Source organism: Pristiophorus japonicus, chromosome 3, assembly GCF_044704955.1.
Source record: "Pristiophorus japonicus isolate sPriJap1 chromosome 3, sPriJap1.hap1, whole genome shotgun sequence".
Taxonomy (NCBI): Eukaryota; Metazoa; Chordata; class Chondrichthyes; family Pristiophoridae; genus Pristiophorus; species Pristiophorus japonicus.
Genome location: NC_091979.1, coordinates 59,016,421 through 59,038,084, shown reverse-complemented (window position 1 = coordinate 59,038,084; position 21,664 = coordinate 59,016,421). Strand labels below are relative to the sequence as shown.

Genomic DNA, 21,664 nt, shown 5'->3' with positions numbered 1-21,664 from the left:
TCAAAATTCTAAGATTTATAATAGGGAGAAAAGTGGTGACACAGTCCATGCCAAAACAATTTCAAAATAAACAGGTCACCCTCATTCCCCCTCCCCGTGGTTGTGGTTGAAGGAAGATGTAACAGTTAACATGTCTAGTTAGTGAAATTGTGGGTTTGGAAAAGTCCACCCACATCATAATTCAGCAGGTGCCTCCCTTTAAAAGGGCAAAACACCATTAAAAGTTAAGGAAGCATTAGCCCACCTATAATTTGAAAAGTTACTGACAAGTGACTGAAAAAAAGGATTGGGAGTAATTAAAAGTCATACTCTGAAAGCATTGGGTCAATGTGAGGCAGGCAAAGCAGAGACAGGGGTGCCTCAAGAAGGCTTTGGACAACATACCAGAACAGGTTATACTGGCTTTATACAAACCAATAGTATGTAATTTTGGTCATCCTACTGCAAAAAGGATATAGTTGCTTTAGAAAGATCCACAAAGGACTGAGAGAATGATTCAAGACCTTAGGAACTAAATTATGAAGAATAGCTCAAGAAGTGACTAATATTATTTTGCTTAGAAAATAAGCCTGAGCCTTTAAATTAATGGAAAGTATAGATAAGGAAGTATATAAACTACTTACATTGGACAGTAACTAGAGAACACAAGAACAAAACTGCCGAGTGCTTTGAAAGCTGCTGTGGTATTGGTGTGGTGAGCAGCAGTAAGGCTCATACGTGGTCCTGTGCAATAAATTAACCAACAATCTTCTACACCTGACATATGTTAACTAATCACTGAAGACAACAAAGTCATGCCTGAGGATTCAGCCGTGAACTTGACCCAAGAACATTTACCAATGCTTTACTGAGCCTTGTATAATAGTCTGTAACAAGTAAATTACTTGCAGAGCTGCATGTGGTGCACAATATAAAAAATATGAATTACCCACTAAATCGCAGATGCTTGTTAATAAACTGTTTAATTTCTGAACCTATACTCCTGTACGTCATTGAAATCTGAGGGAAAGGTTGCATGGAACAAAAAAGCTAAGATGTCTGCCTGATACAAGGGACACAGATTGCAAAATTAGAACTGTGTTTATTGTTAAGAGTAACATGCATCAAAATAACTTGTACCATTAAACCAGAGAGTCTGGGGTTGAAATTAGTCTGGGACGGGAGTGTAGACCAGGTGATACTGACTCAGCAGCATTATTTTGCACACCACCCGATTTTATTTCCATTGAATTCAATGGGAAAGAAAATAGTGTGCGATGCAAAATGCGCTGACAATTCGCTATTGCCTGTTTGGCAGTAAAGCCCCAAACCAATTTCACTCCAATTATCACTGCAAATGAGCAATTCATGGCAGGTCTGTGCTGGAATGTACACTCTTTAAGATGTTTAGAAATTAGTCATCAAAGTGAATGATAGCTAAAGATAGACATTTAGAATGCTGCTGCTTTCCACTTTATAATTTTTATTTTGAAAATATATCTATGATTTCCCACTATAGTGCAGAAAACATTTATTTTAATAAAAAGCACATGTTATTCTGACTTCAGGAGGAATTCTCACAGAACTAACAGTGCATGGCATTGGGTTGAGTATTGTAAGTCCATTTTCAGACAGATTGAGAGCCATGCTTTTTTACTCATCATCTGTCACCTGCTAAGTTCCAAATTTTGACTGAAAGGGCTTATCCTGAATGTACTTATCAATGCTTTTATGAGGAAATGTGAGCAGATGAGAATGGGACCCAAATATGCAAATGAGGCAGAAGATTACTCCCTGCATCTTATTCAACTCCATATCCTTTCCATCACACAGACCATCTACTTCCACCTTTGTAAAATCATCTGCCATGTTTAGCGTTCCAATTTTTGTACATGGTTTTTAAAAAATTCTGTATTGGGGAGAGGTGTTAGCATTTTCTGTGCATTGCGCTCGCATTATGGGGACAGAGTTCAGAAAGGTTTAGTCTTTATTCTGTTGTGTTGTGACTGACCGCATAAAACTAAACAGAAACACTGGAATGTCAACATAGAAACATAGAAATTAGGTGCAGGAGCAGGCCATTCGGGCCTTCGAGCCTGCACCGCCATTCAATAAGATCATGGCTGATTATTCAAACCTCACTATCCCTTTCTGCTTTCTCTCCATACCCCTTGATCCCTTTGGCCGTAAGGACCATATCTAACGCCCTTTTGAATATATCTAACGAACTGGCCTCAACAATTTTCTGAGGTAGAGAATTCCACAGGTTAACCATTCTCTGAGTGAAGAAGTTTTTCCTCATCTCGGTCCTAAATGGCCTACCCCTTATTCTTAGACTGTGACCCCTGGTTCTGGAACTCCCCAGCAACTGGAACATTCTTCCTGCCGCTAACCTGTCCAATCCCATCAGAATTTTATATGTTTCTATGAGATCTCCTCTCATTCTTCTAAACTCCAATGGATACAAGCCCAGTTGATCCAGTCTCTCCTCATATGTCAGTCCTGCTATCCCGGGAATCAATCTTGTGAACCTTCGCTGTACTCCCTCAATAGCAAGAACATCCTTCCTCAGATTAGGAGACCAAAACTGAACACAATATTCCAGGTGTGGCCTCACCAAGGCTCTGTACAACTGCAGTAAGACCTCCCTGCTCCTATACACAAATCCTCTACCTATGAAGGCCAATATGCCATTTGCCTTCTTCACCACCTGCTGTACCTGCATGCCAAACTTCAATGACTGATGTACGATGACACCCAGGTCTCATTGCACCTCCCCTTTTCCTAATCTGTCACCATTCAGATAATATTCTGTCTTCCTGTTTTTGCCACCAAAGTGGATAACCTCACATTTATCCACATTATACTACATCTGCCATGCATTTGCCCACTCACCTAACCTGTCCAAGTCACCCTGCAGCCTCTTAGCATCCTCCTCACAGCTCACACCACCACCCAGCTTAGTGTCATCTGCAAACTTTGAGATATTACATTCAATTCCTTCATCAAAATCATTGATGTATATTTTAAATAGCTGGGGTCCCAGCACTGAACCCTGCGGCACCCCACTGGTCACTGCCTGCCATTCTGAAAAGGACCCATTTATTCCAACTCTCTGCTTCCTGTCTGCCAACCAGTTCTCTGTCCACGTCAATACATTACCCCCAATACCATGTGCTTTAATTTTGCACACTAATCTCTTGTGTGGGAGCTTGTCAAAAGCCTTTTGAAAGTCCAAATACACCACAAAACAGAAAGCTGTTTCATTCTCAAGTATCAACATCCCTTGGTGTAAATAATGGAAATAAATGTAAAATATTTCAGCAGCATTTTATGAGATTCACTGTCAGCAGCAGTGAGAATTCCAAATTTAAAATAAAACACTGTTTTCATCTGAAGAGCTAAACCACCGGTTAAAATACCATGAGCATTTGTCATAACTCACAACTTTTATGAGAATTCTGGCTCTTTTAGGTAGAAAATAATTAAAACTTATCATCTATACAATCTGATCACAGAATGGTTTCCAAAACCTTCTCAAACTGTTTTGAATCAGGTTATTTTAAATCTGCCAGAAAAGATGCATGATACCTTTTGAACAATGCAGCATTTTGATAAATGAGATTCAGTTTTCTGCACCTGAAATTGATCCAAACCAGAAAATGAGAATGTAAGTTTAAGGAAAATAAAATATTCAGTGTATCCCAACAGGAAATGGTTAAATTAAGTCACATAATCTGTGCTTGAGTGAAGCATGGGTCAGAGAATCAATGGCACTGTGCTGTAACCCTATTCCCCTTGATTGCAGTGCCCTGCTGCATGTATGGGACCACTGGATTTATCCTAGAGCAAGGATTTCAAGGGTTCAGCTTGGATATGCCTCTTTGGCTAAATGTTCCCACATGTAATTTCAGCGAACAGTTTTTTCCCTGCTGTTTATTCCTATTGATAAGCACAGAGGAGCAATTTGCTGTGAAGCAGCACTTTTAAACTGCTTTCTGTGATCAATAAATTAAAACTCATAAGAATATGAAGTTTATAGAATACAAAAAGACAAGAGGACTGTTATTACCTCTCCTTCTGGTTGTGCTCTTGAAATCTGATCCTTTTTACACATGTACAGATACAAGAAAATAGGTAACTATGGCTAATCAGTAACAGGTTGCTGTTGAAGCTAAACTGTTGTGGCAGAGGTGTTGAATACAAGTGCTAAACCAAATGTTATTCAATAAATATTTTGAATATCCCATGGAGATGAAAGCAAAATAATTGTTTGAACCTTCAACTGAAATCAATAGGCAAAAATAAAGGATAGATAGCCAGATAACAGAAGCAAATCCAGACTTATCAGATAGATGGATGATGGATATATTATTTAACCTTCAATCATTTTTTTTTCATTTTATGAATTATTGAAGTACATGGCTCATTGATTAGTCATTCACGTGTGGTATTTTGACTTTGCAAAGCATTTGACTAAGTTCTGTATAATAGTATTCCAATTGAAAACAGTGAGGCTCTACGGCAAAACCTGGGAACAGTTTAAAACTGGCTGAAGGGTTGGAAGCAGCAGTTATATGCTAGAGAAATTATGTAAGGGGGATAAAGTGCTGAGTATTAAAGTGCCCAGAGATTGATGTATTATTATTTATAATTTATAATAACTACTTAAATTCAGAATCTGAATATAAACTGGTCAAATTCACAACTAGGAAGGGAGGCAAATCTGAGGTGGTCGGCTGAATTAGATAAAATGTGGAAGTGGGTGGAATAATGGCAGATAATATGGACAAAAGCAAATGTCTTGCAAATAGGAAGAAAATATGGCAGCCATGAATACCCCATTGTTGTAGGTTAATTTATTCTCGGAATTATATATAAAACTATGATAGGAAAATGAATCTTAGATTTTGAAGGAATACATAGAACAGTTTGTGTGTTTAACTCTTAAAGAATGTGGAGCACACTGAGAAAAGCCCATAAAATCAAACCTGTAGAATAACACAATCCGAGAGGCAGAGATAACACATTCAAAGAAGTCAAGAGGGGAACCAAATGCTCGGGAAAATGAAGGGATCAGCTCACACAGCAGGCAGTCTGATAAGGGTTAAGAAATGTCTTAAACTATGTTTCTGTGCTGAATTGAACTAAATTCCCACCTTTCATGTTAACAAATGTGTTAACAAATAATTCTGTGCTGTGACAGAACAAAGTTCCTGTCTTTCATATTACCAAATAATTCTGTGCTGTGACAGAATGAAGTTCCCGTCTTTCATGTTAAGAAAGGTTTCTGTGCTTTGTGAATTGAATGTTTTCTTTGACCGAACTAAATGCTTTGTCTTTGCCATTATTTGTGGCAGTTAAATTGTCATTTCAAAGATTGTAGAGACATCTGTGTTATTGTCACAGATAGCGTTCTCGATCACTGTCACTTCAAAAGATTTGTTATAGACCGGCTCACTAAAATCTGTATAAAGGCCAGTGAGCCTTTTGTGTTTTTGAAGAGTCTGTCTTGGGCAACTAAGAACAGACCTTCCCCTGCATTTGCCAGAATAAATCATTTTGAACCTTTCTCTTTGAGTCTGTTGTACATCGAGTGTCAATCCATTATCTCAGTGGATCCGTTAGGAGAAAGGGAGATTTCTCCTCAACACCCATGAAAGGTATTTACATAGCTAAGGGAGTTGAAAAAGAGCCATTGGGTTTTATAGACCTGAGGCTCAACATGCTCAGTTACAACAAAGAAGCTATTAACAAGATACACAGAATCCAAAATAGCACAGTACAAATCAGAGTAGATCATGCTCACTGTATATTATTTATGCATTATAATAAGAATTCTAAAGTCAGATAGGAGTTTGAGTATTGTGTTGCGTCCTGCTCACTGAGGCTTAAAGGACGCATTGAAGCCTTTGAGGTAGTTCAAAAAAGAGGCATGATCTTCAACATCAGTGCCTTGGGAAGTTTTACTACATTAAAAGCATTATATATAATATCTATGCAAGTTGCTGTTGTTGTTGTTGTTGTTGACTGAGCTAGGAGGACCAGTTAAAGAAACCTGGGCTTTTCAGCCTTAAAAGGTAATCTCAAAAAAATATGTATCCGTGAATGGCCTATAAAGCTCAATATAGAATACTGTTACAAATTAAATCATGACAGAGAGAAAAAGCGCAGATCCAAATGAGTAAAAAGTCCAATTTAGGACTGATGTCATGAAGTTATTTGTCAGACAAAGAAGGGGTGATTCTTGTCTGCCTACACCCTATTTTTCAGTATAAACAGTATGGTGGCAGACAATTTTGTTTTTTAAACTATCGCTCACTTCCACATATAACCCACCCTTCTTGCTTTTTGAGCAGGGGTCAAAATAGACCGCCACTGCTCCTGCCCAAAAATAATTGAATCAGGGTCTTTTGGGACCTCAATGCAATTTTAGTCCTCAACTGGGCAGAGTGCACTCTGCTGCCAAACCAGCAGTGCTTAACGGGCTGCTGTAGGCCATTCCAACAAAACAAATCAAGAATTGGCTTTGGCAATGATTCTTCTAGCCTCATAAAAACATTTCTGCTGCTGCTGAACCCTCTGTGACCCCCCTCCCACTGGGATTCCTCCTCCCCTGCCGCACACATCCCGGCTTTTCATTGAGAATTTCTGGCTCAGCTCCACAGAGGAACCGTTAGATTTTCCAATCTCTGGAGTGACAACTGCCTGTCATCGCTTGTTCAGCAGTGACACTACATTGTGCATATTAGAATGACACCTGAGCATGAAAGTGGATAAGGCTTCGAATCACTTTCATCGGTCAGGTAGAGCCCACCGCCTGCTGCCAGACACCAAAACTGTCCTCCGCGTGATTAACGAATGGAACAGACTACTGGATAGGGTAGTGGATCCTATCTGTCAGCTGATTTTCTCCCAGAAAACTGAAGTGCTTTTGAATTGAATTTCCATATTTATTGATGTCTATAGATGTAATTTTCATTTAATAATGAACTGTTAATTAAATGATTTTTTCAAACATGTGAAATAGTTATCATATTAGACGTTATCAAAGGCAACGTGCAGGAACACTAATATAGATGGCGATAGGCAGATTAAAAAATAATTGTGTATTGTAGTAAGAATGCCAAAGTACTTCTCAGTGCTGAAAATACTCACTGTGGAGGCTGTGTGAAATATTGATGACTCTCTCTTCAACAAATCCATTCAGTGGTGTCATCTTGGCACATTTCAGTTCTGCATGACTAGACAGTTCTTCAGCTGTTATCCAACAGACCAGTTCCTCATCATAAATAAAATCCAGTGCGATGATTCCATTAATATTGACAGAATTCAGGGTAGAAGCACTCGATCCGTTCAGACTGGTCACCACAATACTTTTAACATTGGCAATCAAAAGTACAGGAGGTCGATCAATAGGTTCTGAAAAAAATTAAAGTTAATATAATTATTTTAAAAATGTATATTTTACAATGACCTTACAATCACAAAACTCGAATTATTCCAGAACTTGGGAAATATTATTTGAATTATATGCAGCATAAAATGGGAATGATCTGACTAATTTTGATGACATGGCTTGAAACTGCACATTGAGAAATAGAATTGATATTCACATTATGATAAAAATAATTCTACATTGGCTTCCAACTACGAGTTTTCACTAGAGATCGATGAGGCTTAGTGCACTATGTCTGAGAGCAAGTACTGCTGCTGTTTTTCCTCTCTGGGTCATTTGCATGGGCTGGACAAATTACAGGGGCAGGCCGTTAGCTCAGCTGTATATCTACAAAAAAAGAAAGGATTTGGGGCTGGATTTTTCACGACATCTCTGCTCGGTTTCTCAGTGGTATTGGTTGGTTTGGGCGGAAAACTACCCGCCGAAAATTTCGGAATATTGCTGGGGAGCGGACCGCCAGCGAGCATCGTCCAAAAACCGCCATTGCCCGATTTTTGTCTCAGCGGTGATCTGTCAGTAAGTAAAAAAAACACCCACAAGAAACCAGCCAAAGCTGGGCAGTAAGTATGACGCCCTGCAAAAAAAACGTAAATTAAAGTTTTCTTTTACTTTCTTTTTCAGCGACTATGTGTAAGAGAGTCCTGAGAATTTACTTCTTATATCTTGAAAGAAATATTTTTAGTGTTTACCCCCCTCCCTAAGCCCAACCTGCAGCCTCGGTCTAAATTTTAGTAAGTACTGCCCAATTAGTTTAAGATCTGCCCAATCTGCCCAGGATCGCGTTTTCCACTGAGAATCAGAGTGTATGGTCCATTTTTTCCGCCGGGTGGAATTTTTTCCTTTTTTTGTGGAAATTTTTCGTCTGCGGTAATTTTAAAATCTTAGCGGTATTTTTGGGCGGGAATCTGGCAGTGGCGGATTTTTTGGACACTCTAACCCCAAATTCCAGTCACTGAGATCGGGGCATTCTCTCTACTGGAAAGCAGCAGTGAGAAGGCCGTCAGTGTTTGCAATCCTCCGAGGGGGGAAAGGGGTAGAACACAATTATGCGTACTTCCCAGCCTGCTCCCCTAGACTTGCTGATCCATGGAGGCATTTACACCGAGGTTTTTAGATGCCCCTCTGCTCTGCTGGGGCGCCAAATGAGAAAAAGTCCAAAAAAGTTAGACAGGAGGCTGGGAGCTACCATAGAAATCATCAACATTTACAGCACAGAAGAAGGCCATTCAGCTCATCATGTCCATGCCGGCTGAAAAAGAGCTATTATGTCTAATCCCCACCCGGGCACTTCCGACCAGAAGTGAGAGCCGCTCGGGGCTCACCTCTCCGCCTCACCGGGTAAATGAAAAAATTATAAGTTTTATCGAATTAAAATACTAGTCTTTACCCTCATTAAAATACCGGTCTCAGCCTGTGCCTACGAGAGGTGCAGATCCATTTGCGTCACATTGGGAAAGCCCACAAAATCCCAGAGTAGGTACAATGGAGGCAAAGATTTGACCCCTTTCATGCTTGTGGGAAGTGTCAATTCCAGAGGTGCAGGAAACAGGAAAACTCCCCATACTTTTAAGAATAAGCTTAGTCAAACAATTAACATTTGTGGAAATTGTTCTATTTTCTTATTAAAAAAATGTAATCAATGTTTTGGAATTCCAACTAGAAAATCACAGTTCAGGAACTCCAAATACCCCGACTCACTTGATTGACTTTCATCAACATCATATACCAATACCATATCAATCCAATAAATTAAGCAACAAAGGGAGAAAATCTGACAACATCACTAAATTCCCTCTGAAATGGGAACTTGTGCTGAACAATCACACAGACATTGATGGTCTTTGTTACAGAAACCCGTTATGCAATTATTTTAAAGTGACGTTAATACAAGTGCCCCCTTATTAAAGGGGCACTAGTACCAACAAATTAACAAATACATTTTTTTTAATACGGTCAAATTAAAATTTGGTTGATGGGGGTGATGATACACTCCAGTCCCTCCGGCACCCAACTCTCGCGGAAGGCCGTGAACGTACCAATGGACACTGCGTGCTCCATCTCCAGGGACACCCTGGCTCGAATGTAACCGTGAAAGAGAGGCAGGCAGACATGCTGAACAGCCCCCTCGATCGTCTGCTGCCTGGACAGTTAATGGCCACCTTGGCCTTGCCCAGGAGCAGTCCTACGAGGAGGCCTTCTGTCCTTCGCACAGCATGCCCTAGGATCAGGAGCATGGGACTAAAGTGCAACCAGAATTTGAGGAGCAGCCCCTTCAAATATTGGAACAGGGCTGCAACCTGACACACTCCACATAAACATGGAACACGGACTCTTCCAGACCGCAGAAATTACAGGCGGCCTGTGAGTCCGTGAGCCGCCTTAAAAACAGATTGCACAGGACTGCCCCATGCAATGCGCTCCAGGCCAAGTCTACAATAAATTAAGGGAGGACTCCCACGTAGAGAGCACTTCATTGAGGACCCCTCCCCCTCTGGACAGCAAGATGGTGTGCCATGGCATGTCCGGACAGCAGACGAGGATGGCAAAGTGGAGAGTGTGCAAGAGCAGCCCGTACAGGAATCCCCCCGCCGCTCAGAACTGAAAGGCACGGAGGGGATTTCCCGGAGGAGGCTCAAGTTGTGAGGCGCCGGCTCCCGAGGGAGGTTTCGGGATTTGGCACCAATGAGGAATTCCTTCCGGATGGGGGCAGTTTGGACGGCATTGTCCCACGTGCTTGAGCCTCCTCGACGCACCTAATGGAGTTAGGGCCCAGTGCCGTTTTTAGCGACTCGATGGCAACTCCTCTGATGCCAGCCAGCCCGCTCCTCCACCATCCAGTAGGCCAGTGACCCTGGTCACCTCTGGTTCCCTCACACAACCTTGATACAATTTAACAGGAAGGATTCCACAACCTTTGCATTTTGAGTTGGGAATAGAGGGATAAACATCAGAGTTTCTGCTCACCAATAGATTCTTCATGGATGCAGAATTTATGATCCTTCATGCAGACATATACTGCTTGGTCTCATTATGCTTAGGGATCATTAAAGATGAATAGACCTTTTGTTTGAGCCAAGCTCAATATGTTCCCAAGGGCTCCGACAACATCAACTATTTTTATCAAGGGATTTGGAAGATCTGCTGTTGACATCATGAAATATATGATGCCTCTTTTAGGTTGTATTTTAGAATAAGAACAATTGGTAAAGTTATATTTGTTAGCGCTTTTGTTAAGTGATGGACATATATTAGGCAACTTTATCAAGGACAGATGTCTCAAAAGTTGGACTCTGTTGGTTGTCTGGACGGCAGAATAAAAGTGGAGAAAACTCTAATGGGGTGCCAAGTCACAGCAGCAACTTGCAATTATATCGCACCTATAATATAGTAAAACGTCCCAACATGCTCACAGGAGCGTTAAGACAAAATTTGATACTGAGCCACATAAGGAGATATTAGGATAGGTGATCAAAAGATTAGTCAAAGAGTTAGGTTTTAAGGAGTGTCTTAAAGGACAAGAGAGAGGGAGAGGTGGAGAAGTTTAGAGAAGGAATTCCAAAATTTAGGGCCTAGCCAGCTGAAGTCAGAGATTTGTATAGCTTAATATATATGCTCCAACAATCCTGCTTCAGCAGTAACGGTTAGCTTTGCTGTTAGAGCTTCTGTATGTGAGGGACAGAGCTCTAAGCAATGATGTTCTCTATGTGAGAGTTTAAGAAGTAGGAGAAGCATCTCTATAGAATCAAAGAATCATAGAAAATTTACAGCACGGAAAGACACCATTTCAGCCCATTGTGTCCACGCCGACCGACCAAGAGCTACCCACGTCCAGCTAATTCCACTGTCCAGCTCCAGCTAATGATAATGTAAGTGCACATCCAAGTATCTTTTAAATGTGGTGAGGGTTTCTGCCTCTACCACTCTTTCAGACCCTCACCACCCTCCGAGTGAATACATTTTCCCTCATATCTCCTCTTAACCTCCCCCAAGTACTTTAGCCCCCTGGTTTGTGACCCATCTGCCAAGGGAAACATTTCCTTCCTATCCACTCTATCCAGGCCACTCATATTTTTATACACCTCAATCATGTCTCCCCTTAGCCTCCTCTGTTCCAAAGTAAAGAGACCCAGCATTTGCAAACCTTTCTCATTGCCAAAATTCTCCAGTCCAGGCAACATTCCTGTAAATCTCCTCTGCACCCTTTCCAGTGCAAGCACATCTTTCCTGTAATGAACTGCAAACAGTACTCCAGCTGCGGCCTATCCGATGTTTTAAGCAGTTCAAGAATAACCTCCTTGCTCTTGTATTCCATGCCTTGGCTTATAAAGGCAAGTGTCATGTATTCAACTATCATTGTAACCCATGCATAACCTGACTGAAGTTGTACACCTTGAGAACATTGACCACAAGGGGCTGAACTTCTGGGAGACACTCCTAACCTGGACTTTCAGGTATAAAAGGAGAAGCTCCACCCACCTTCATCACTTGAGGTCTTGGTAATAAAGGTAACTGGTCACAGAGTGACCTTCTCTCAAGTATGGGCCTCGTGTGCATTTATACTGTATAGTAAGGACATATCATTGGCGACGAGAAACTGGGGTTTAAGAACATAAGAACATAAGAATTAGGAACAGGAGTAGGCCATCTAGCCCCTCGAGCCTGCTCCGCCATTTAACAAGATCATGGCTGATCTGGCCGTGGACTCAGCTCCACTTACCCACCCGCTCCCCGTAACCCTTAATTCCCTTATTGGTTAAAAATCTATCGATCTGTGACTTGAATACATTCAATGAGCTAGACTCAACTGCTTCCCTGGGCAGAGAATTCCACAGATTCACAACCCTCTGGGAGAAGAAATTCCTTCTCAACTCGGTTTTAAATTGGCTCCCCCGTATTTTGAGGCTGTGCCCCCTAGTTCTAGTCTCCCCGACCAGTGGAAACAACCTCTCTGCCTCTATCTTGTCTATCCCTTTCATTATTTTAAATGTTTCTATAAGATCACCCCTCATGCTTCTGAACTCCAACGAGTAAAGACCCAGTCTACTCAATCTATCATCATAAGGTAACCCTTATCTCCGGAATCAGCCTCGTGAATCGTCTCTGTACCCCCTCCAAAGCTAGTATATCCTTCCTTAAGTAAGGTGACCAAAACTGTACCCAGTACTCCAGGTGCGGCCTCACTAATACCCTATACAGTTCCAGAAGGACCTCCCTGCTTTTGTACTCCATCCCTCTCGCAATGAAGGCCAACATTCCATTCACCTTCCTGATTACCTGCTGCAACTGCAAACTAACTTTTTGGGATTCATGCACAAGGACCCCCAGGTCCCTCTGCACCGCAGCATGTTGTAATTTCTCCCCATTCAAATAATATTCCCTTTTACTGTTTTTTTTTCCCAAGGTGGATGACTTCACACTTTCCGACATTGTATTCCATCTGCCAAACCTTAGCCCATTCACTTAACCTATCTAAATCTCTTTGCAGCCTTTCTGTGTCATCTACACAACCCAGTTTCCCACTAATCTTTGTGTCATCTGCAAATTTTGTTGCACTACACTCTGTCCCCTCTTCCAGGTCATCTATGTATATTGTAAACAGTTGTGGTCCCAGCACCGATCCCTGTGGCACACCACTAACCACTGATTTCCAACCCGAAAAGCACCCATTTATCCCGACTAACTGCTTGCTGTTCGCCATCCAATTCTCGATCCATGCTAATACATTTCCTCTGACTCCGCGTACCTTTATCATCTGCAGTAACCTTTTGTGTGGCACCTTATCGAATGCCTTTTGGAAATCTAAATACACCACATCCATCGGTACACCTCTATCCACCATGCTCGTTATATCCTCAAAGAATTCCAGTAAATTAGTTAAACATGATTTCCCCTTCATGAATCCATGCTGCGTCTGCTTGATTGTACTATTCCTATCTAGATGTCCCGCAATTTCTTCCTTAATGATAGTTTCATGCATTTTCCCCACTACAGATGTTAAACTAACCAGCCTATAGTTACCTGCCTTTTGTTTGCCCCCTTTTTTAAACAGAGGCATTACATTAGCTGCTTTCCAATCCGCTGGTACCTCCCCAGAGTCCAGAGAATTTTGGTAGATTATAACGAATGCATCTGCTATAACTTCCGCCATCTCTTTTAATACCCTGGGATGCATTTCATCAGGACCAGGGGACTTGTCTACCTTGAGTCCCATTAGCCTGTCCAGCACTACCCCCCTAGTGATAGTGATTGTCTCAAGGTCCTCCCTTTCCACATTCCTGTGACCAGCAATTTTTGGCATGGTTTTTGTGTCTTCCACTGTGAAGACCGAAGCAAAATAATTGTTTAAGGTCTCAGCCATTTCCACATTTCCCATTATTAAATCCACCTTCTCATTTTCTAAGGGACCAACATTTACTTTAGTCACTCTTTTCTGTTTTATATATCTGTAAAAGCTTTTACTATCCGTTTTTATGTTTTGCGCAAGTTTACCTTCGTAATCTATCTTTCCTTTCTTTATTGCTTTCTTAGTCATTCTTTGCTGTCGTTTAAAATTTTCCCACTCTTCTATTTTCCCACTAACTTGGCCACCTTATACGCATTGGTTTTTAATTTGATACTCTCCTTTATTTCCTTGGTTATCCACGGCTGGTTATCCCTTCTCTTACCGCCCTTCTTTTTCACTGGAATATATTTTTGTTGAGCACTATGAAAGAGCTCCTTAAAAGTCCTCCACTGTTCCTCAATTGTGCCACCGTTTAGTCTGTGTTTCCAGTCTTCTTTGGCCAACTCTGCCCTCATCCCACTGTAGTCCCCTTTGTTTAAGCATAGTACGCTCGTTTGAGACACTACTTCCTCACCCTCAATCTGTATTACAAATTCAACCATACTGTGATCACTCATTCCGAGAGGATCTTTTACTAGGAGATCGTTTATTATTCCTGTCTCTTTACACAGGCCCAGATCAAGATAGCTTGCTCCCTTGTAGGTTCTGTAACATACTGTTCTAAGAAACAATCCCGCATGCATTCCATGAATTCTTCCTCCAGGCTACCCTGTGCGATTTGATTTGACCAATCGATATGTAGGTTAAAATCCCTCATGATTACTGCCGTTCCTTTTTCACATGTCTCCATTATTCCCTTGATTATTGCCCTCCCCACCATGAAGTTATTATTTGGGGGCCTATAAACTACACCCACCAGTGACTTTTTCCCCTTATTATCTCTAATCTCCACCCACAATGATTCAACATTTTGTTCATTAGAGCCAATATTGTCTCTTACAACTGCCTTGATATCATCCTTTATTAACAGAGCTATCCCACCTTCTTTCCCTTCTTGGCTATCTTTCCAAATCGTCAGATAATCCTGTATGTTTAATTCCCAGTCTTGGCCACCCTGCAACCACGTTTCTGTAATAGCCACCAAATCATACCCATTTGTAATGATTTGTGCCGTCAACTCATTTACTTTATTTCGAATGCTGCGCGCGTTTAGGTAGAGTGTTTTAATACTCGTTTTTAAACCATGATTTTTAGTTTTGACCCCTCCTGCAGCCCCTTTATATTCAGTAGCCCTTTTTGTTTTTTGCCTTGGATTTCTCTGCCCTCCACTTTTACTCATCTCCTTTCTGTCTTTTGCTTTTGTCTCCTTTTTGTTTCACTCTGTCTCCCTGCATTGGTTCCCATCCCCCTGCCATATTAGTTTAACTCCTCCCCAACAGCCCTTGCAAACACTCCCGCTAAGACATTGGATCCGGTCCTGCCCAGGTGCAGACCGTCCAGTTTGTACTGGTCCCACCTCCCCCAGAACCGGTTCCAATGCCCCAGCATTTTGAATCCCTCCCTACTGCACCACTGCTCAAGCTACGTATTCATCTGAGCTATCCTGCGATTCCTACACCACATGAGCATGGCCACTAGCAGCACAGAAGAGAGGTACTGTGTTGGTGATGATTGGGACGACTTTATTGAGAGATGATAGCAAAGTTTTATCACTAAGGAATGGTTGGGACCAGAATTCGGCCGACAAACGCAGGGCTCATCTCCTGATGGTTTGTGGATCCAGAATTTACTCCCGAATGAAGGACCTTCTAATGCCAGAGAGGCCGGCGGACAAGACGTTCGAAGAGCTCAGTAAGTTGATCAGGGAACACCTTAAACCGGCGAGTAGCATGCACATGGCGAGACATCGGTTTTACATGCACCGGCGGCGAGAAGGGCAAAGCGTTCCTGCTTCGTGGCAGATCTCCGGCGACTGGCGAGCCTATGTAAGTTCACAGTTGCAGGCAGAGCGGAGATGCTGCGAGACTTTTTTTATTGAGGGCATGGGGCACGCTGGGGTTTACAGGAAACTGATTGAGACCAAAGACTTGACCTTGGAAGCGGTGGCTCTGATAGCCCAGACATTTATCTCAGGGGAGGAAGAGACTAGAATGATGTATGATAAAAATCTTGGCTCAAATGCGGCAAACGACCAGGGAGTCAACATTGTTAACGCGGCACACAGTTCTCTAGGCAGACAAGGGCAATCGGACATGTCCCTGTATGTAGTCGAACCCAAAGGGGGAATTCAACAGAGACTATGGCTAGCTGAACGGCGATTCATGCCATCGCAATGGACAATGCGGCCAGTAATGGGGCCATCAACACCTGTTAATGGTGCGCTTAAGGACAGTTACAGAGATAGTCAGAGACGATCGACTGGTAATGAACCTTTTGTTTCCAACAACGAGGCCTCCAGCTCATGCTGGAGATGTGGAGGCAAACACCCAGCCAGAGCTTGCAGGTATCAGCAATATGCCTGCAGAAACTGCAACGTCAGTGGTCACTTGGCGTATATGTGCAGGAAGCCTGCAGCCAGGTTGATGTACGAGGAGGATGGGCCTGATGTAAGACCTACGAGGACAAATGAATACTGGGGGAAATCGCTGGAAGCTGAAGTTCAGCGAGTTCATGTGGAGCACATACACAGTTCATATACCAAGACGCCACCGATAATGAAGAAAGTGCTCCTCAATGGCATCCCAGTATTAATGGAGCTAGACACGGGGGCCAGCCTGTCCCTGATGAGTATCAAAAAGTTTGAAAGGTTGTAGGTGTCCAAGGCCAGGAGGCCAAAATTATTGCCGATTGGCGCACAGCTATGGACATATATAAAGGAGATCATTCCGGTGCTAAGCAGCGCCACGGTAGTCGTGACCCACAAAGATTTGGAGAACAGGTTGCCACTCTGGATTGTCCTGGGGGATGGTCCCGCACAACTGGGGAGGAGTTGGCTTGCTGTCATGAACTGGAAATGGGGCGATGTCAATGCAATTTCCTCTGTGGAGCGAGTATCATGCTCACAAGTCCTGGACAAATTTGACTCATTATTTCAAACCGGCATCGGCACTTTCATGGAGGCCAAGGTAGTGATCACATAAACCCGGACGCCAGGCCAGTACACCACAAGGCCAGAGTGGTGCCGTACGTGATGCGGGAAAAGATAGAATGCCAATTGGACCACCTGTTGAGGGAAGGCACCATCTCGCCAATTGAATTCAGTGACTGGGCGAGCCTGATTATGCCCGAGCTCAAGGCGGATGGGTCGGTCAGGATATGTGGCGATTACAAGGCCACCATCAATTGGGTCTCACTCCAAGACCAGTACCCGCTACCGAGAGCGGAGAACCTCTTTGTGACGTTTTTCCTGATTTTACTTGCCAACATTCTTTCACGCGCTCACTTTGTTTTCCTGATATCTTTTTTAATTGTACACCTGCACTTCTTATACTCCTCTAGAGTTCTGCAGTGTTGAGTACGAAGCTTTGCAACTGGTATTATATGCTAAATCTTGCAAGGTCTCATGCCACTAACAGGACCTCGCAACATTTATCTTCATATGTAAACATTTTGAAACGTTCAGTCTTGAAATACGGCAGCTTTGAATTACTTGCAGAGACATGCAGGTGTTGCTTAAATTCGTAGGAAAGCTTGGGAAGAGTAATTGTCTTTAAATTACTTCCACTTTATATCGAGTAAACAATAAGGTTCCTTTCAAAGGGCTCACTTTTCCCCAATGCTCTGTTTTGATGTATTTAAAGAGTTACACCCGTTTTGTTGGGGCCCAACTACGCCAAAAAAAACTTTGATGTTTCCCCGTTCTAATTTTTGAAATTGGCGCCGCGCAGCCTGTCCTTTAGCTTTGGGGGAGTGGAGCCTAATGTCGGCGCCGAGAAAAGGATCCCCCACTTCTGCACATGCGCAATTAAAAAAGTATGTTTTTTACGTGACTGGTATGGGCGCGCATGCCCACTGCAGTACCTGGTCTGCTTTCTGCAATTTTTAAAGAGCCACGTGTGCGTGAGAACTTTAATTCTGTGTGGTGTGTGCGAACTTTAATTCTGAGTGGAACAAATCGGAGCTGCAATCTGCAACGCAGCTCAAGGATCAAGAATGTCTCACAGGACGAAGTGGAGGCGCTGGTTACTATAATTGAGGTCAGATGGCATGAGGTGGCCACCAGCAGAGATCAGATAAAATTTTCATGAAAAGAAATGAACCCATAAAACACTGGAACCAACTTTCACAAGATTACTGTGCAATGATGACCACCCCGAGGTACGGAGGCCAGTGCAAAAAGAAATGGCATGACCTTGGTCAAGCATTTAGTGTAAGTAATATTTTCATTTATTCACTGAAATTGCAATTGTAAATATGACCATCTGGATGTCCCATCCGGCAGAAAGACACCCTCTCTAAAAAGTTATATTTTCATCTTTGCAGAGGAAGGTGGCACACAACAAAAGAGATAGAACTCGAACAGGAGGAGGCCCGGCAAATCTGCACCCAATGACACCCATGGAAGAAAGGGTCGCTTCTTTGACGGCGCCTGTCTGGAGCAAAGCAACTACCGCTGCACAAGCTGGGCCCAAACTCAAGGGAGAGGGTAAGTCTTGCAAATTCCACAGTTTGGCTTTGCTAAAGGTTAAGTACTGCTCAGTCTAGCAATGCTTCGGTTCATGGAGATGTCTCCGTCAGCCACGCTTGGGTGATGCAATGTGCTATCATTCATCGGGGTCCTTCAAATGGGCCTGCTGCCTGCGCTGTGTGAGCCTATTCAAGCCACCCACCCTGTCCCCTCCTCTGCTGCTAATCATTTGTCTGTTCTGTTATATTTTGCAGAACTTGAGGCCAACCCTGATGAGGCTGAAGCTGTTGCAGAAGATTAGGACGCGGACGAGCCTGAAGAGAAGAACATCTTCCAATATGACCTTTCAGACCAAGAGCAGGGGGGAGAGGATCAGGGGGAGGGTGAGGGAGAGGATGAAGCCCCCACTGTTGTACTCACTTTGGAGGAGGTGCTGGTGCCGCCCATTGAGGTGACAGCCCCTTTCTCGAGTGGTGCTCGTGTTGGGACATTCCATGGTTTCACACAGTCCAAGGCTGGGGATTCCAGTAGGGTGCAGCAAGCCACACCCAGGGCCCCACCATCCGAGGCTGTGGGTCCCAGTGGGATGCAGCAAGCCACACCCAGGGTGAGGAGGGGAAGGAGAGCTCAACAGCGCTCTCCTGAGGTGCGGGATGTATGATATGATTCAGATAATGATAAAGAGTGGGGAGACAATTGACCTTACGAGATCACTCCTGGACACCATCAGTGGGGTATTGGGACTGTCGGGAGAAGTAACAACAATCTCATGAGAAATGGAAACATTGTCCGGGCACATTAGGGATGGAATGTCACAGGCAGCTGATACACTGTCGGTGAACATGAGGGAGGGAATGTCACAGGTAGTTGATGCAATAAGGGAACACGCCCAGACCCCGTGGCCATTGACGGAATCAACTGCCACTCCCACTCCAATCCCCAGACCAATCTCTGAAGAGGCCCAAGGTGAGACTTCCCCATTACCGCCTGCCAACGCCCCCAACAAGAAGTGCGCATTACCCGAGATGTTCGAAAAAATAAGCTTGGTACCAACCCGAAAAATGCTGTGCCACCGCCTGCAAGCAGGGGTGGTGTCACCAACACCAAGTACAGCAGGCGGTCTTAGAATAAGGTGGAGGAGTGATTGATGCAGCCTTTGTTTGCTGCTTTTGTTGTTGTTATTATTATTGTTGTTACTTTAATAACTGTTCTCAAATTTAAAGTTTTTTGTAAGTGATGTAAATTTACAAATTTCAAAGTCTGTAAGCAATCTTAAAGTTTGTCAGTGATCTTAACTGAATGATTTAAAGTTTGATGCAAGAATATTTTTATTGTAGTTAAGTTATATACAAAGTGTTAAAATTTTGAAAACATTTATTTTAAATTATAACTGAATCATTTACATTATTCGTTGCATTAACAAATTTTCGAACTAAAGAAGAATAATTTACATTATTTGTTCCATTATTAACACAACACAACATTACGGAACAGGTCCAAACAGTAAACATGGTCCATTTGGAATAGTTGCCGCTGAGCCTTCAGGCAGCAAAACTTTCACGGATGAGCTGAAACATATAAAGGGTTGTCATTACAAACACAATCTGCTGATGCAAAAGCAGTGGAAGAAGTGGACGGCCTCAGGTGCCACTCGGCACAAAAGAGGAATAAGAAGAACAATCTTAGAAAACAATCATTAAATTGTGTTAGCTACCACTCCACATTGTGGCACAATATTCTATACAAACCCTATCAATGATGTAATCATCAGAACTAGAAGCGGTTTTGTCAGACTTTATGTTTCAAGGTTACTGTAGTTTCATGCTGTTAGGGAGGAGTTAAACTAATATGGCAGGGGGATGGGAACCAATACAGGGAGACAGAGGAAGACAAAAAGGAGGCAAAAGCAAAAGACAGAAAGGAGATGAGGAAAAGTGGAGGGCAGAGAAACCCAAGGCAAAGAACAAAAAGGGCCACTGCACAGCAAAATTCTAAAAGGACAAAGAGTGTTAAAAAAAAAACCTGAAGGCTTTGTGTCTTAATGCAAGGAGTATCCGCAATAAGGTGGAGGAATTAACTGTGCAAATAGACATTAACAAATATGATGTGATTGGGATTACGGAGACACGGCTCCAGGATGACCAGGGCTGGGAACTCAACATCCAGGGGTATTCAACATTCAGGAAGGATAGAATAAAAGGAAAAGGAGGTGGGGTAGCATTGCTGGTTGAAGAGGAGATTAATGCAATAGTTAGGAAAGACATTAGCTTGGATGATGTGGAATCTATATGGGTAGAGCTGCAGAACACCAAAGGGCAAAAAACGTTAGTGAGAGTTGTGTACAGACCTCCAAACAGTAGTAGTGATGTTGGGGAGGGCATCAAACAGGAAATTAGGGGTGCATGCAATAAAGGTGTAGCAGTTATAATGGGTGACTTTAATATGCACATAGATTGGGCTAGCCAAACTGGAAGCAATACGGTGGAGGAGGATTTCCTGGAGTGCATAAGGGATGGTTTTCTAGACCAATATGTCGAGGAACCAACTAGGGGAGAGGCCATCTTAGACTGGGCGTTGTGTAATGAGAGAGGATTAATTAGCAATCTCATTGTGCGAGGCCCCTTGGGGAAGAGTGACCATAATATGGTGGAATTCTGCATTAGGATGGAGAATGAAACAGTTAATTCAGAGACCATGATCCAGAACTTAAAGAAGGGTAACTTTAAAGGTATGAGGCGTGAATTGGCTAGGATAGATTGGCGAATGATACTTAAGGGGTTGACAGTAGATGGGCAATGGCAGACATTTAGAGACCGCATGGATGAATTACAACAATTGTATATTCCTGTCAAGCGTAAGAATAAAAAAGGGACGGTGGCTCAACCGTGGATATCAAGGGAAATCAGGGATCGTGTTAAAGCCAAGGAAGTGGCATACAAATTGGCCAGAAATAGCAGCGAATCCGGGGACTGGGAGAAATTTAGAACTCAGCAGAGGAGGACAAAGGGTTTGATTAGGGCAGGGTAAATGGAGTACGAGAAGAAGCTTGCAGGGAACATTAAGGCGGATTGCAAAAGTTTCTATAGGTATGTAAAGAGAAAAAGGTTAGTAAAGACAAACGTAGGTCCCCTGCAGTCAGAATCAGTGGAAGTCATAACGGGGAACAAAGAAATGGCGGACCAATTGAACAAGTACTTTGGTTCGGTATTCACAAGGGAGGACACAAACAACCTTCCGGATATAAAAGGGGTCAGAGGGTCTAGTAAGGAGGAGGAACTGAGGGAAATCTTTATTAGTCGGGAAATTGTGTTGGGGA

General features: G+C 42.8%; 1 protein-coding gene across 1 annotated transcript in view; it reads right to left on the bottom strand.

Moving 5' to 3' along the window:
- The window catches only part of LOC139253819 (low-density lipoprotein receptor-related protein 1-like), a 2,398,725-nt gene that overhangs the window by 1,702,716 nt on the left and 674,345 nt on the right, over nucleotides 1-21,664 (bottom strand). The window contains exon 7 of the mRNA XM_070873585.1: nucleotides 7,138-7,401. Coding sequence (XP_070729686.1) covers nucleotides 7,138-7,401 — 264 coding nt within the window. The remainder of the gene's footprint in view (nucleotides 1-7,137; nucleotides 7,402-21,664) is intronic.